Genomic DNA, 17,179 nt, shown 5'->3' with positions numbered 1-17,179 from the left:
CAAATATGCTCATATGAAAATAAATTTTTAATTTAATCATTGGAAGTAGTTTTTTTACATCTTAGCCCACTTTATGTTTTATATAAAAATCTTCAATAGTGTTTCTATTAAGGCAAACTTTCAAAATAGTTGATACCTGTTTAAATTTCTTTCCTGTTGGTTTTTTACTCATATTCATCCACCTTAATTTTGTTTTATATCAATTAAATTATTTTTCAAAGGCACTTTATAATATTTTTCAGTTCTTTCAATTGACCTTTGTTAATGCCCTTCAGAACTAGGAACAATGAGGATGCTGTGGAGGCTGGAATTGTCACAAACTGGATGTCTTTCCCCTACAGGTTCAAGATGTTATTTGAATCTGGACCTGGTGATAACTTTTATCACATAGAGAAATTATTCTTAGATATGAGATAAATTTGATTGATTATAACCCAACAAAAAAAATAATTGAAAAGAAAGAATTTTTTAATTGGTTGTCTTCTTTCAATTATACGGTACATGAAAATTAGCATAAGGGTTGTCTTTTGTAAGAAGATGAATAGACACTAAGAAAAGGCTACAGAACAGGTTTAGAAGAAAGATGTTCACTAGAAAATGTTTGTGAAAGTAAAAGATAAAAATCACTGATTGAAACATCGATCAGGGGATTTGCAATGACAGCATCTTGATGGAGACCAAGCTAATAAACAAGATATATACTACGATTTTGCTCGTGTGAGAAATTTGTTAATCAGTCTTGAACTATTAAATTAAAACAATAAAATGTTTAAATCCAAATATAATTTATTATTTAACCTTATCAGACATAAATATTTGAATGATTTAACGTATCCTGTATTTAAATAAATTGCATGAACATTATATGTAGTTTTAGTTTTAGATTACAATATTAATAGCACTTATGTTCATGCAAGGTTTAATTAGTATTGTGTACAACACCTTATTCCCATTGTAATATTCTTAAAGGACTTATAATAAAACTAAATCAAAAGACACTTACCTATTTTAGTAAATACAGATATAAAGTGTTTATCCAGAGATCCATCAGTACATAATATAAATAAAAATATTAATAACAGTCCCATGTATGTTAAAATTAAAACTGTCATTCCTACAAGCCATGGCAACAACAAATATGGCATTTTCTGTGAACATAAAAAATTATTTTAGTCATTTTATAAGGGAAAATAATATAAATGATACAAAAATAGAACTTATTAACATTAGTGATAATATGTTGCCTCAGTTTAGCATCAAAAATCTATTTACTGCCCAAATCCAAATTTTAATTAGTAGCGATATGAATAAGCTCAGCTACATATACAAGTGTGTGATACAAGGTGCTTTATTTTATTCATAAAAAAAAATTATAAACTAACACATTCAGTAATATGCATTATTGCAGATGATCAGTGGATTTTTTTCATCCAGGAAGTAGATAATCCAAGGTTCAGCCAGACCAGTTGTTAATGGCTCCTTGTCATTGTTCCTGGCTACCATTCTGTTGTTGGGTTCTAATTAACAACATGTTTTGGTCTGATGAACCATGGATGTAAAAAATCCAATTACATAATCAAAAAAACATTGGTATTTGGAATCAACTGGAATGCCAATTAATTACTAATTAATTAATAAGAAGGTCAATTCATACAACGCGTTTTACTTGGTTTGTTTGCTTAACAGTTGGCTAGTATTATAAATACAACTCCAGTTAGCGTTACTAATATAAATGTTCTCAACCACTACTGCAGTGACTCTTCCAACCCTTCATTTTCTTAGATGAGTTGACCGTTGGCTGAACATAGCACAGACTATTATTACTGTGTTATAACAGTAATATATTATTACTTAATATAGTATATTTATTTATGTTTTAATTAATCCCTTTGCTGTTAAAACATAGCAAAATCAGTCAAAAAGAGCTAGCAGTATTATTTATGTCCAAAAAATTATACGTATCTAGATTTCAGCCAACAATTGAAGAAGGATGGTAATGTGTACATATTTTGGATGGTATATGAGGTCTGTAAATAAAGCAATGAGATTATTCTTTTTTGGCAGCCAAAGTGGCAACACTGTAAAGTTACTAGTAAACATATGGTTATATGAACACTGATTTATATTATAGGTATTAATATTTTTAGTCTATTGTTGCCCATGAGACGTAACAAAACTTTTCATAAAACAAATTTTTGTTGTATGTTACAAAAGTGAGTGATACTAATTATGAGCAACGTTGTGCAATCAAGTTTTGTGTTAGACTCTGTGAGAATGATACTGAAACTTTTTAAAAATTGAAAAGAACATATGGAGATGACTCTCTGTAACAAGCCCAAGTTTTTAGGTGGTTTAAAGCATTTTCAGATGGCCAGGAATCAGTTACGTCCCAAAAAAGCAAAAATGAGCAAATCAGACCATGTTAATTTGTTTCTTCAATAGTAATGGCATTGTCTATAAGGAGTTTTTGCCTACAGAACAGACTGTAAATCAATATGTTTACCGAGAAATTCTTGAAAGACTGTGGAAAAGAGTTGCCCGTGTGAGACCAGCCATCAAGGATAACTGGATGCTGCATCATGACAGTGCACCTTGTCACACTGCACTCTCCAATTAATGAGTTTTTGCCAAAGAAAAATATTCCTGTAATTCCTCAACCACCTAATTCACCTGAACTTGAGTTCCAGCGACTTTTTTCTGATACTGATTTTTAAAAAAACACTTCAAAGGATACCATTTTAGAACAACAAAAAACAAAAAAAATATGTAACCGACCATCTGATGGGTATTCCAATTTCTGAGTTCTAACACTACTATGAAGAGGGAAAACTGTTTGAAGCGTTATGTGGCTTTCCAAGGGAACTATTTCAAAGGTGATAAGAGTCCATGTATAATTGGACTGTAAATAAAAAGTTCCCTTTGTAATTGTAATTTGTTCTTTGTAATTGTAATATTAATCGTAAAAGATAATATTAACATTAATTGTAAAAGATGTTAATTAATGAGGAAGAGATAAAAAAATAAAAATGGATAGAAGCATCTGCTTTATTTTACTATAATTTTAAGATTGGATGGACTAATAATATCATAAAAAACTATAATGGTTGGGAGGGTTAGGAGAGGAATATGGAAATTTGAAAAGATACAAAAAAAATTATTGTTGTTTTTAATTTAATATACCTTTTTCGCTCCAATTAGAAGAAGTAAACTTGAGATCCCTACTACTGCTGGTGCTAAAGCAATGAATGCAGAAACAACTAAACCTACAATAAAAAAAAAAAATAAGTTTTAAAAGTAAAATTTTAAAACAAATTTATGTAGTTTATATTACAGTGATAATTTATATCTTTTATTGCAGACAAAACATGGTTTGAAATTCTTTTTTTATTGCATAACGTTCCAGCAATTCTTAGTAATAATTAATTTTATTAAATTTTTCTCTACTTTATTCAGAAAAGTAATTTTAAACTTTCCGAGATGCATATTGAGTAATTAATTTTAATTATTAATGTAACTGGAGTCAATGTCCTTTTTTAAATTATAAATTACTATTTTGTTATAATCTCTATTAATATATATGTCATTAAATTATTAAGTTTAAAAGTTTGTTTTTTAACATTGCATTAAAAAATACAGAATATGAAGATAATAATGAAAATTTAAATAAAACTGCATAAAATTACAAAATATATATACATATATAACCAAACTATCAATAGTGGCCTGACATAAATCATTATTGTACATAATATACTTCTCAAGAATAATAAGAATTCCATGCCAAGAAATGAGGACCGAAGAGGTTTTCCATTGCTTTCTACACAGAGTCAGATGTTTAGTTGTGTGTATTTGACAGTATGCCAAATCTGTCATAATGTAATAATATTTAGCCTTACATATTACACCTTCACTTTTTTTACAAACATCATCTCACCTAAAGAAAGAAATTCTGACCAGAGCCTCTTGTACCTCAGGTGGTTTAGAAATGTCACACCTGTAAGAGACACTAGTAAAAATGGTGTAAAGCAACAGTTTAAGGTATTCCCTCTTCTATTAAGTCCCTTTCTGCAGGATTCCCTGTATACACTGTAGGATTTTTTTTGTGGCTTAATGTCCTTCCAAATACCAACCAACTACTTGAAGAAATAATGTCATAATTTGAAAAAATGTCATAATTAACCAGAATTGAAAACCTGAACTTTATGGATGAAAAACAAACCTGCAACCACTTTCCAAAATAGAACTAAATTCAACTAAATTTCAAGTTAGTTGGAAATGATATTTTAACTAATTATTATAGATTTATCAAAATTAATTCTTTTTAAATGTAGCAAGATAATTTGTTAATATTAATAGTTTTTATTTTCAAAAAATAAAGTCATTAAAATTTTTAATGATAAACCAAATCAAATGTAAACTTAATGTGATTTTTTTATTAACATATGACAAAACAGTTTTGTTTACTTTTGTCATTGGGTCTTGTTGCAATGAAAAAGATTAAAATCTCTAAATATTATTATACAATCAGGAAAAAATTCCAAATCTTAAAACATTTGAACTTATAAAAAAAACCAAACACACATCCTGTAGGTGTAATTCTTTGCATGCTAGTTTCTAGATAATTTCTTCTTGGGTTTGATTCCCAGCAATAGTCTGGTGTTTTTTAATCAGCATTTTATCCATCTCAAATCTTTCACTTAACATACTTGAAGCAGTATATCCAAGATCTTTAAAATAAAAAAAATAATTAAATAACATCTAAATAAAAAAATACAATTCAGTTTTAACTTTTTTTACCATAACCTAAATCCATATCTTTTTATTTCAGTAATTCTACCAATAGTAAATTCAGCTCAAATGACAGTATAAAACAGCAACATGTTTCAGTGAGAAATGTCTCTTATAATGCATTCAAGTAATCTTTTTTTCTATGGAAATGGGAAAAACATTAATTAAAATTAGATTTGATCCAGTATGCCATTAAAAATTAGTTTTGTGTAAATAATATACAAGTATATAGCTAAGAATTTACCAAATTGATGAGATGTCACTTTTCCAAAAACCATAGTTTCATTTTTTGGTAGTTCTGTTGGAACTGGACTTACTGTGCTTGTTTCAACATCAGTTCCCTCCCCTAAAATTGTTGCAGCAACAGTACCAACAAATAGAAATAGTACACAGCTCAGGATCTGAAATATGAAAATAAAGAGAAATTATTACTTATTTCATGCTGATGCTTTAATTTAGATGTGTTAATCACTTTTTAGATTTATAATAAATAAATCTAAATGTTATCTTTCCATACTTTATTTGTTATCATTTACTCTTTTCCTCATTTAAGAATTAACTAATTCCAGATACTTCTAAATGCATTTTGTATAGACAAGGATGTTTTTGTATTTATGTTGGAAGATATAGGTTACCTGAACATTTCAACAGTATAAAAATTTTGTCTTAAAAATTGACACCAAACTGAACAGACACCTAATGCTGATTGCAAGGTTTGTTTATTGATATTTTAAGAATATTTTTTTTGCATTCTCAAACCGAATTTTATATGCTGGAAAACTTGCTTTAGGACAAGGATCTTCAATTAAAAGGATTACATAGATTCACTCCTTTGGGTTTCACATCACCTCAGACACTGCAATAAGAATTACGTGTAATTTTTTTTATTTTTCTATTGACCTGTTTACTACTTCAATGTGCTTCCTCATTACTTTCTATAACATGCCAAAGTTTTACTCTTCACAACTAAGATATAATTGCTTTTATCCTTAGTTATTTATTTCATGTGTTGCAAACTCTTTTTTAAATCTTTCTGTTTTATTTTATTATAACTTTTCATTTTATCACACTTACTATTTCTAAATTAACTAACATTTTTTTACAAGAAGTTATCTCTAAAGTAAAGACCATTTCATTGTAAAACAATTTATTCTGAAAACCTTACATATATTTTTTATTTCTCTTAAACTACATACCTTATATTGTTTCTCTATACAATCACCATATGAATTAAGAAATTTATAGTAGTGATACACCAGCTTCAATTTATCCTCGTCGTATTTTTCTGTCGCCATTCCATTTAGCCACTGATTAACAGCATTTTTAAGTTCATCGTGAACTGACCACTCAAAATTCTTTCAATTTCCCAAACAAATGATAATCAGAAGTAGCTAAGTCCAGACTACATGGTGGGTGATCGTAAATTTCCCATCCAAATATTCTCAGTAACACATGTCGGACCTGCAATATGTGGACGAACATTATCGTGCAGCAGGACAACACTGTCGGTCAGCCAACAACATCGCCCATTTTGAATAGTGCACCATAATATACTTAGAATTTCACAGCAGGCTTCTGCATTTTGGCATGAAATTAATCAGCAATATGCCAAACCGATCCCAAAAGACTGTGGCCATCAGTTTGCATCCAAATGGCTGTGACTTGACCTTGTTGGTCTGGTTGGTGATTGAGGATGAAGCCATTTACTTGACTGCCATTTTCTCTCTGGTGTGTAATACAAAATCAATGTTTCATCGCCGGTAATAATTGAATTAAGGAACTCATCACATTTTTCTGAGTAGCGCATTAAAAATTCCAAAGCAGATCCCATTTGGATTTTTTTGTGATGTTCCGTTAAGAGGTGCAGCAACTGATATGCACAAACCTGTCTGAAGCCTACATGGTCATGAACGATGCGACCAATCACAGCTCTTGAAACATCAGGAAAAAGAAGAGCCAGGTCGGAAATCGATGAGCGACGATTTTTTCTGATTTCATCATCGACGCGTTTCAACAAGTCCTCTGTGATTAACGAAGTCCTCCGCAAACGTTCTTCATCATGTACATTAATTCTATTTTCTAAACCTTTCACACCATTTTCGGACGTTTCTTTCACTAATTAAATCACTGTACATAGCAACCAACTGCCTATGAATTTCAGCCGGCTTAAAGTTTTGATGGTTTAAAAAATATATGACTCCACGTATTTCACAGTCGGCGGCAACGTCGATTTTCCTATTCAATTTATAACGTAATAACTCACACGTAATCGAAGACAGTACAACGCGACAACTTTCAGACAATTATGCAGTGTGTACATTACTAGAGTGGCCATGAACGACACAGGTTCGCCAACCTTAAGGAGAGAAATTTCCCAGCGGTCTTTACTTTAGAGATGTCCCTCGTATATATTTCCTATCAACCTAGATTTTCATTAAAAGCTTACACATATTTTTTTGTCTTTTGATATTCGTCAAAACATCTTCATTTTAAACGCTTTCATCCCATCTGTAATTCAGTATTATATTAAGTAAAGTTAATTTTAAAATATTAAAAATTTAGTTATTTTATGGTAACATCCAATATAATAAATTATTTTTTGATATGGTTAGATAAATAAAGAAAAAATACCTGAAGCATGTTAGGAATTGAATCCATAACAAACTGAATAGAACACGAACTTCATTGTATTATTACTTATGAGTACCACATATTGATCAATTTATTTGTAAGATATTCTGAAAATCTCAAAAAAAGTGGACAACTATTCTTTATTTGGTGCAGTAGGAAACTACATCCCCTTGTCTTTGTAATGAATATACCTGTAGCTTGTAACATCTATCAAGAAGATACTATTGCAAATTATTCAATCATATAAACATGCACGCGTGCATGCACACACACACTCACATGTAAGTATATGCTCTAAAGTTGTAGAAAATTCAATTTTTTTTTTTTTTTTAATTAGTATTATTTACTAAAATCATTGGCTAGGTAATACTGTTTCTTTAAAAGAAAATATTTTTATATTATTTTAAACAAACTGATGGGAAGATTTTTTAAATGGTACTGTATTTATTAAAAATAACAGTGAAAGCATGAAGACAGTTCTTGTAATACAAAATATACTGTTTAAATGTAATATAATGTGCAGTATTTTTTAAATACACATTTTATTTATTTATCTATTTCTTTTAATAATCTTTTGATAAATTATTTTTAATCAACTTCGATGAACATAAGTCTCTTACATGGCAAAATAATTACTACACTGTTTGTTGCAGTAAGATCAGGTCACTTTATCATTTCATTAAGTTACAATGTTGCCAACTGCTATGATCAAATCTCAGTTGCTATTTGGTTGTTCCTTAATGCAGATTGGTCACTTGTCATATTGTATACATTTGCAAATATTAAACATTATTTGGGAATAGAATTGTCAACTGTTATGTTAGAGAAGAGATCAGGCTAGGCATTTAGAATGTCGAAAAGACCAAGAGCTGCTTTCATTAATTCAAACTACAGTTTAAAAATATTAAATTATATCTATTTTTAGCAAATCTTATATTATTCCAACATCTGAGATAACAAAATGGGCTACATTTAATTATTTTTCATCTCAATTTCATTATTCTAATTTCATTTCTTTTAATTTATTCACAAAATTAAGAAAAATTATTAGTTTGCTAATATTTTTAAAATATAAATAAAACTTATTGACATGCTAACTTTAGTTTGATGTTGCATGTATTGCAATACAATACAATAACCATTATAAGCTAGTGACGTCATACGAAGACAGGAAAACTGTCATTATCACTTGTAACATAACAACTATTGAATACTAAAATAGGAAAGGTCTAGGATCAATCTACTTCAATTTATTTGCCAGAGTAGTAATATAGTCAAGTAACTACTCAGTCAAATACAGCTTTGTTTTTTCTTCACTTGTCTTTTTATTTGTTTATTTACTTCTTTTTTACTTATCTGCATTGCTCTAGTTGCTGTCGTAGTGAAATCCAGATTACACTACTAATTACTAGTTCTCATAAATATTAATAGTTTTTTTTTCACGTTTTATGTTTCATTTAATGATAATTTATTATGATTAATATTTATTTGTCATGTATTATAAATTTTGAACCATATTATATATCAAAATGAAATTGATTTTATAAAATTGTGTTTTTATTATTTTTTTTTTTTTTTAAATTGGTTTGTAATACAAAAGATTGCCAATATTGTGCACTAAAACTGCATTTAGTATAGATTAATTTTATTGATTTAGCAGGACGAATTTATTAAAACTGTATTCAATAATTGGCTTTTATTCATTCTTTATAGTCATCAATTTTCACAATGCCTTGATGGGACATTGTTGGAAATTCATCATGTTACAAAGAATGTAGTTTACCGATTATTAAATTTTCATTCAACTATTACCGTTCCCAACCAATTTTCTTCAATATTTCTGTATTTGGGGCATTGATCATATTATTATTTTTTTAGTCTGTTAAGGGGCTAAGGGATATCGTGAAAAAAGTTTTGATTTTCTTCAGAAGCAATTTAGAGAAAACTTTATTAAAAGTGAAAGTTTATGCTTCATAGAGTTGTCAAGATATCTCTACAGTTTTTTTAAAATTATAGACCCCAGACCTAAAATGCAGGAAAATTTTCTTTTTCTTATTTTAGCCTTCATTGAATACCAACTTAAACTTAATCTTTAAGTTTGCTATTCACCAAATTTGATTTGGTTGCATTGTTTACATTTGCTGAGTGCATATGAGCTGTTGGTAGATTTAAAGAAAACTTTACTTAAACAAGTTTAGGAGGCTTAACCTATGTACAATTTATTTTTTTTGATTTTTCTTAAAATTTATTACCCAACTCAAAAAAATATGTATTCTGTTTTTTTTTTTGTTTTTGACTCAAATTCTTTTAATTATTATTACTAATAGCTGGGAAAATCATGTAATTCTTTGCCAGATTTTTTTTTATTAATAATTATTTAACGTATAGATGTACACTGAAAATGGTAAAATATTACACCTTGGGTCTGTTTAAAAACTCACAAGAATTTTCAAGATAAAAAATGACCTTTTTCTGTAACATCAGTAAATATAATTCTAGGGGATTAATAAATTTAAAATGTTCTTACATTTACGCATTGGTAAATCTGAATTTTTTGTAAAGAAAAATTATTTATTCTTAAAAAAAAAAAAGAAAGCAGTTTTCTTTTGTATCAAGCAGTATCACATCGCATTATACAGAATATACTATGGTTTAGATTGAAGGACCTTATTATGTTATGGTTATTTTTATTTTAATTGAATTTAGCAATCTAAAAAATGTTTTAACCAATTCATTTATACAGCTTTATTATCAGTAAGTATTAAAAAAATAGTATTGGTACATAAAAAAATTAAATAAAAAATAATGTAATAAAACGTATTATTTGTTTAAATGACAAAAACTAAAAAACAATCCAAACTGAATAATTCATACTGTTTTCAGAATAAGAATAAAAAATAAATGTAATCATTCAGTAATTAAACATTTTTTTACATTAAAATTTATGTTTTCAACTGAATTACCTAAAAAATAACAATTGCTTGTAAATTTTAGTTTTTTCTAAAAATATTGTTGGAGGTACTAATTTTACAATGTTTTATAAGCTTTTATTTCCCAATTAATATTTATTTTATTTATATATAAATAAAGTAAATTTCCTAAGCAATACTCATAATGATAAATAAAAATAGCTAAGTAGTTTTATTTATTTTTTTATTATTTTATCTCTTAATGAATTAATTCACCACACAGAGAAGTTTGTAGTGTGAAAATGGAATTTTTTAGCATATGAAAAATGGGATGCCTGACCAGGATTTATACCCAAGAAAGGCCAAGATATTACCACTCTGCCGTTGAAATTGGTGATTTATTTTAAGCTATTTATTTAAAAATAAATTTGTAGATTCATTTTACAGAAACAATATTACTTTGGTGATGACTTTTTATATAATAATAATTAAGTACACTTAATATCTCGACTTTTTTGGATACTCCTTTTAAGTATTGGCAGAAATAATTGTTCTTTAAAGTTAGTAGAAGAAGGTATTAATATTTCTTGTTTGGGTCTTTAAATAAATATTGATTTTGGTCATTAAGGAATACTGCTTATTAGAATTTAACAAAAGTATCATATGAGTGTAATGTGTAAAAGTAATCACTCGTAGTAATGTGAATTACCTATGTATTCACTGTTATCTATAATAATTAATCTAAAGAATAGTAGAATTTCATGTTTAATGTCAATTAGCAAATACATGATAGGCTGTTGGTAGCTCATAAATTCAACAAAGAAATTTTCTCAAAGCAAGTTTAATTTAAATAAATACCCTAAAAATAAACTGATTGTTTAAACTGTTGATATCAAAAATCTAAAAGATTTTAGTACTAAGTGGAAATGGCTAATTTGCAGTTAAGGAAAAGTATATAGCAAATATTATGTTCATATAAGATATAAATATATTGTGCAATTCACAGAATGGACTAAAAAATTGGAAAAAATAAAGTTTATTAAAAATTTGCATGTGTGTGTGTGTGTGTGTGTGTGTGTGTGTGTGTGTGTGTAAAAGAGAGAGAGAATATGAACACTAAAAACTATTGATTGATTGTTTTATGTTGGTGTTGTATTATTTAAATTAATCTGAAAAAACTGTAATATATTTATTGCTGTGTTCACTGTGCTGAAATGGATTTTTATCATTTGGTTCTTCCCATTTCAGGTGCTTTTAATTCTGCAGTAGTGCCATTTAGCACATAATTGTTTTAACGATTCATATTTTTCATAATTTCATTATTTTACAATTTCGATTCATAATTTTGTAATTTTTAATTGTCAATAAATTTTATTCATTTAAACATTGTATAATGTTTAGTTTAGAAATGATTTACTATATAAAATTTATTACTGAAGTTTGTAATTTGTAATGATTAATACTGATAAATAAAAATGTTAGGATAAGCAGTACTGATTCAGAATTTTGGTGAAGAAAGGTTAGGTGAGGATAAGGTAACAAAGGTTAGGTGTCAATACTCGCACTACTTGATACTCGATACTACTTTGTCTTGTTGTGAGACAAAGATACTCGTACTATCTTTGCAAGTACATCAGCTCATGTGAATTATGATCTCATCAAAATTCATAATTTTCTATTTCAGTCTTCTTTTCTGATTTAAAAAATACTTTGTTTTTCATTTTTGAAAATATAGTCTTATTGTTCAACTATACAAATAAACAAGTCTCATCTTTCAATCACCAGGGTCGTGCTGGTTAAAGTATTTTGTTAACTTTAAAAACGTGTAATATTGTCTGAAGTATAAGTACATATAAGGATACGTCCTTGGTTTCAGAATACATATTCAGTACTATGCGCACATATGACAAGCACTGGGATTAATAGTAACTCAATAACCAGGCGGTAAAATGAAAACGGATTTGCTAAATTGTAACAAAATGCATAACATTACCTGTAGTAAAAGTTTATATGAGCATCAATTTTTTTCTAGGTCCTCATGGATAGGGTTAATTGAATGTTCAGAAAAGACACTGTGCGAAGACCAAGATAAGAACTGTAGAAATAATAAATTTAGGTTATTTGAAAAGGTTTTTTGCATTGTTTATAAAAGTTTTAGCATTATTTTCCTCTTTTTTTTTGGATACTGTATATAATGCAATTTCAAATCCATTTTTTCAGAGTTAATAGGAAAGAGATTTACCAATATATCAGTTGTGTCATCTACTACTGCATTTTGCAGGATTTTATTCTTGACTACTTTTCTATAATGATATGCGCAGCCTGTCTTCAAAACTCTTTATCTGTGAGCATTTATCCTCACTTTGATTTTAAAGATATCCTACACATACTGAAGAACTACAGGAACTGTGGTTTTCATAAAAATACTTACTTAATCTAGCTAAGTTTATAAAGACAATTGAATTTATAGTATAGAGAATTTTTAGAAATAAGTAGTAATAACCATTCAGTGTTTTTCTAGTCCAATCTATGAAAATTAATCATGATGTAAAGTTGATTATCTATTAATACCTTGTTTTTTTTTTCAATCAAACAGTAAATAATATTTAGAGCATTGAAGCATGGATTGTAGATCACTCAAAAAGAACTGTTATATTCTGCAGAGGATCCTGTAAGATTTAATGGATTTTATTCATGTTATCATGATTTAGAATAGAGGAAGTTTTTTTTTTCTCTATCAATAAGTGTAATTATTATCAATAAAACTGTTGAGAATAGCAAGAGGACAATTTTATGAGGCAACAAAAATTTCAAAATACTTGGTAATCTCGTTTTCTTTGGCTGAGTTCACATTTTAATGTAAACAAAAGTATTAAGGAAGTTCCTAAGCATAATTAGGATGACATTGTTATTGTAAATCCTATTTTCAAATATTTAATGATTCGCTACATCATATAAACAGAACATATAATCTAGTTGAGATTAAAAGGATCATTTTATAAAATAAGTTAGACTAACAAAACAACCACATTGTGAAAATCCACATTGGCTTTGTAATTTTTAACAACTTGACATGATTACTTGGCCAAATGACTATGCAAGATTAATATCAACTGCTTTCTTAGATCGTTTACGTTTCAAACACTTTGCATTAGATTCCGACATCTGGTAAGCTAGAATAAACTGGCTAATCTAAGTCAGGTAGTCCGATTCAGTTCCTAGAAATAGTCAAACATTTTCTCCTTGTTAAAATATATATTCAAAACATAGATATAGTGTGCATAAAGAAATTCAGATTCATTACTAATGACGTATATTACACCAAAGCTACATCTACGAAATTTGCTTCTGTCCTTGGAACACTAAAGATGAAATAAACTAACTTTGTTAAGTATTTATAAATTGGTTTGTAAAGATTATATTGCAGTTTTGGATACATAGGGCAAACTAAAAGAAAAGTTTAAACTGCAAAAAAGAAGGAATAGGTTATTATACGAGCAAATGTAGAAGATTATAGAAATTCATCTTCATTTAACAATGAATCTTCTGAACATGTCACAAAATTAGTTTGTTTGAAATAATTGTTTTAAAAAATGTACGTATTAAACAAGAATTAAGCATTGGAAACTTACTTTGTCAAAAGTGATCAACGTTTTTGTCAAAAAATGATAGGAGATCAATATGATACAGTTTTTTGAATTTTAAATTTATAAAAATTTTTTTCAAGAGGAGTTTAATGTTCTTATGATTGAAAATGATCACAAAATGTTGTTTTTTTTTTTTAAATGTTGTTGGTTGGTGGGGATATCTATTTGATTGATTACGAAAGGTTCATGTGTATATGAAAGGTTCTTGATCTTATTGAATTTAAAATTTTATCTTGGCCAACCTAAATAAAAACCACATGAAATAGTTGTGGTGTGTAAACTCAGTTAGAGAGAAATATTTCTTCAGTAATGAAAAATGTAATTAACTATTAGTTGATAAAATATTAATGTTAATGCGTAATATCAACATAACATTTTAAAGAATTCATTTTGTTAGTATAATTACGTATAATCATTAAAAAAATAATAAATTTTGATCTGATGAAAATTTTTTGATATATGGATATATGGTATATATAATTATATATTAAAGATTTTTCCATTCTCTTGCATCATGTATTGTGAAAAAATAGAATTAAACAAGAGATAAATGTTAAAAAAACACATTACTTAAAAACATTGCTTTTTAATATAGGATAATTAAAGAGCATGCAAATGACAATTTTGTATATCATATTTGTATATAGTACATACATATTTATAAAGCCTATGACACTCCCAGTAACATAAGAATTCCAATGTGTGATCATACATCTATATCATTTCAGGTGTTGAGCTTCTACAGTGAGCAAATATACTTTCATACACCCTAAGTACACTATAATCTTTTTTGGGCAGTCGTGTAAAAAGTGGAGACCATCTTGTTTTTTTTAATTTTATTATAAAATGTACAAATGTATGCTGTCACAATATAGTATAACTATTACAAACCAGGACAAAATTTATTAACTATTGTTTAATACTATGAACAAAATAATAGCAGGAATATTACTTTTTTAACTGACACAGATCATTTTAAAGTAATTTCTTATTTAGTTTGTGTTAAATGTAAAAAACTGAATGGAGACATTGATGTTAACTTTTGGTTTGATTATAAACAATGACAAAATTATTCACTTATATAACTTTTTATTTTTATTTTACTGATTTAATTTTTTTTTCCTTCCTGGTAATAATAAATTAATAGAAAGATTAATTCCCATTATTAATAATTTTTGTAATTGGTTGAACAATTTTATTACAATTATGATATTTAATGTAAATATACAAAGATAAGAATAAATGCTTTTTATTTTTTTTAAATTTTAAAATAGTTATTTTATTTTTTTTAAATAAAATGAAATGTAAGATTAATTTTAGAAATAAAATCAAATAATCTTCATTAAAATAAAAACATATATAATACAACTTATAAAGTTGGGGTAATAGCAATTTAAATTAACCGTTATCAACTTTTTATAATTTATAGGACATTGCATAAAAAATTACAGAATAATTTCAACAATTTATAAATTATATTTACATAAATAACATTTCATCATTATTGCAGCATGGATTGAATATATGTCATATTAAAATATTCTACAAGGTAAAATTACATTAATTGTAACTAGTCGGTAATAAAACTAGTCAGTAATGTTATCTAAATTCACCTTGATTTTCTATTCTCAGGTAAAATTATTAATTTTTTTTTTTAGATTGATAACTGGGTGCTGATATAAGGTTTTTTACACTGTTATTTGGGTACTGATTTAAAAGGTATAATTTTAAGCTTGGTCTAATGGGAAAATTGTCATTGCAATTATTTAGTTAATTCTCTAAGTCAGTAAGTTACTTTTATCCGGATTTGAATACTTACTAGATACTTGTTTACTTTGGTGGTTGGGATTTAATTGACCATACATCTCAGGAATGATCAGTCATTCTTATACAAGACTACACCTCATTTATATTCATATACATACTCATATGTCATTGAGCTGTGGGGTTACTTATTGTTTTCAAGTTGAACAGATTGCAGTTAGGATTACACACTAGGAACAGAATGAAAGGCTGCCAAAGTACACAAAATTTATTTCAATTTGTTACATGATTATGTGAATTAGTTTTCATCTTTTATGATTTACAAGACCTTAATTCTCTCACTTTCGTTTGGTAAAGTTGATGTAAACTCAAACTTTCTGAGGATCTTCTCCACTCCAGAAAGCAAGAGAGTTAGTTTCTAGAAGCCAGCAATCTTCTGTCCACTGATGCTGATCAATCACAATCAACCAACTTTCTCAACAAAACTGGGAGAACGTTATATTGATTTACTCTTGTTATAGGTAATTTACTGTTCAACGCTAGTAGTTACGAAAGTATGGCTGAGTATATTAATCAGCAAACGATCTACAAAATATTGTACATCTTCATTCATGATGAAGATCAAATGAGCCACTTTCTTATGGTGGTCATGTGTCTTATGGTGTGTGTCTGTTATTGAAAAAAACTAAAAATTTAAAAGTAAGATGTTTTGTGAATTCAGAATAATTTGTTTTTGCTTTTTTTTGGTTTAAAAAGCAAAACTTTTATTTTTTTATATCAAATATTTAAATTTTTAGCAACTTATTTTGTCACCATTTGCCAATGGATATCCAAAACCAATGACCATTTTTGTGCGGGCTGATTTTTATAATTTATTTTTAGTTTTACATTAAAACATAGGTCAGATTTTAAGTTAAAACAAATTTTATGTGGAAGACTAATTTTTTATTTCTCCCAAAAAGTACCAGAATAGCATTCCAGCACCCGTGATTGGGGAAGTTCAATTTTTGTATTCCTGGGCAGTGTGGTGGGTGATTATATTCTTTGTATAGTAATGTGTTTTTTCATTGTTTTGCAGGCTACATATTGAAACCAGGTATTTGTAAAATGTGAGCTATTTTCACCTGAGTATTTATTTGAACATGGTATAATGCATTTTTTGTTTTGTCTTTATTTTTATTTATTTTTGTAGAAAAGTCAGTGAGCATTCTAGGTATTTTATAACACTGAGTTCTACCAAATGGACTTCAGATGACATGTTTGTTTTGAGTAGCAAATGGATTATACATGTAGATGCAAAATAGCTTATGTATGTTGGGGTGGTTTGAAGTTTTATAAATAAGATTTTTCTCATTTTTTGTTTTCTGTATATTTTCGTTGATTGTTCTTTTGATGGGGAGAGCAAGAAAATTTGTTTATTATATTTGAATTGAACCATAT

The 17,179-nt window shown here is 27.6% G+C and overlaps 1 protein-coding gene across 1 annotated transcript in view; it reads right to left on the bottom strand.

Annotated features, from left to right (window-relative positions):
- The window catches only part of LOC142331313 (uncharacterized), a 101,235-nt gene that overhangs the window by 15,402 nt on the left and 68,654 nt on the right, over positions 1–17,179 (bottom strand). Inside the window, exons 4-6 of the mRNA XM_075377133.1 lie at positions 5,033–5,189; positions 3,181–3,263; positions 1,004–1,148 (exon numbers count right to left, since the gene is read on the bottom strand). Of these exons, the coding sequence (XP_075233248.1) occupies positions 1,004–1,148; positions 3,181–3,263; positions 5,033–5,189 (385 nt within the window). The remainder of the gene's footprint in view (positions 1–1,003; positions 1,149–3,180; positions 3,264–5,032; positions 5,190–17,179) is intronic.

The sequence above is a fragment of the Lycorma delicatula genome, chromosome 10 (genome assembly GCF_047948215.1).
Source record: "Lycorma delicatula isolate Av1 chromosome 10, ASM4794821v1, whole genome shotgun sequence".
Lineage (NCBI taxonomy): Eukaryota > Metazoa > Arthropoda > Insecta > Hemiptera > Fulgoridae > Lycorma > Lycorma delicatula.
This window is presented reverse-complemented; position numbering and strand designations above follow the sequence as displayed.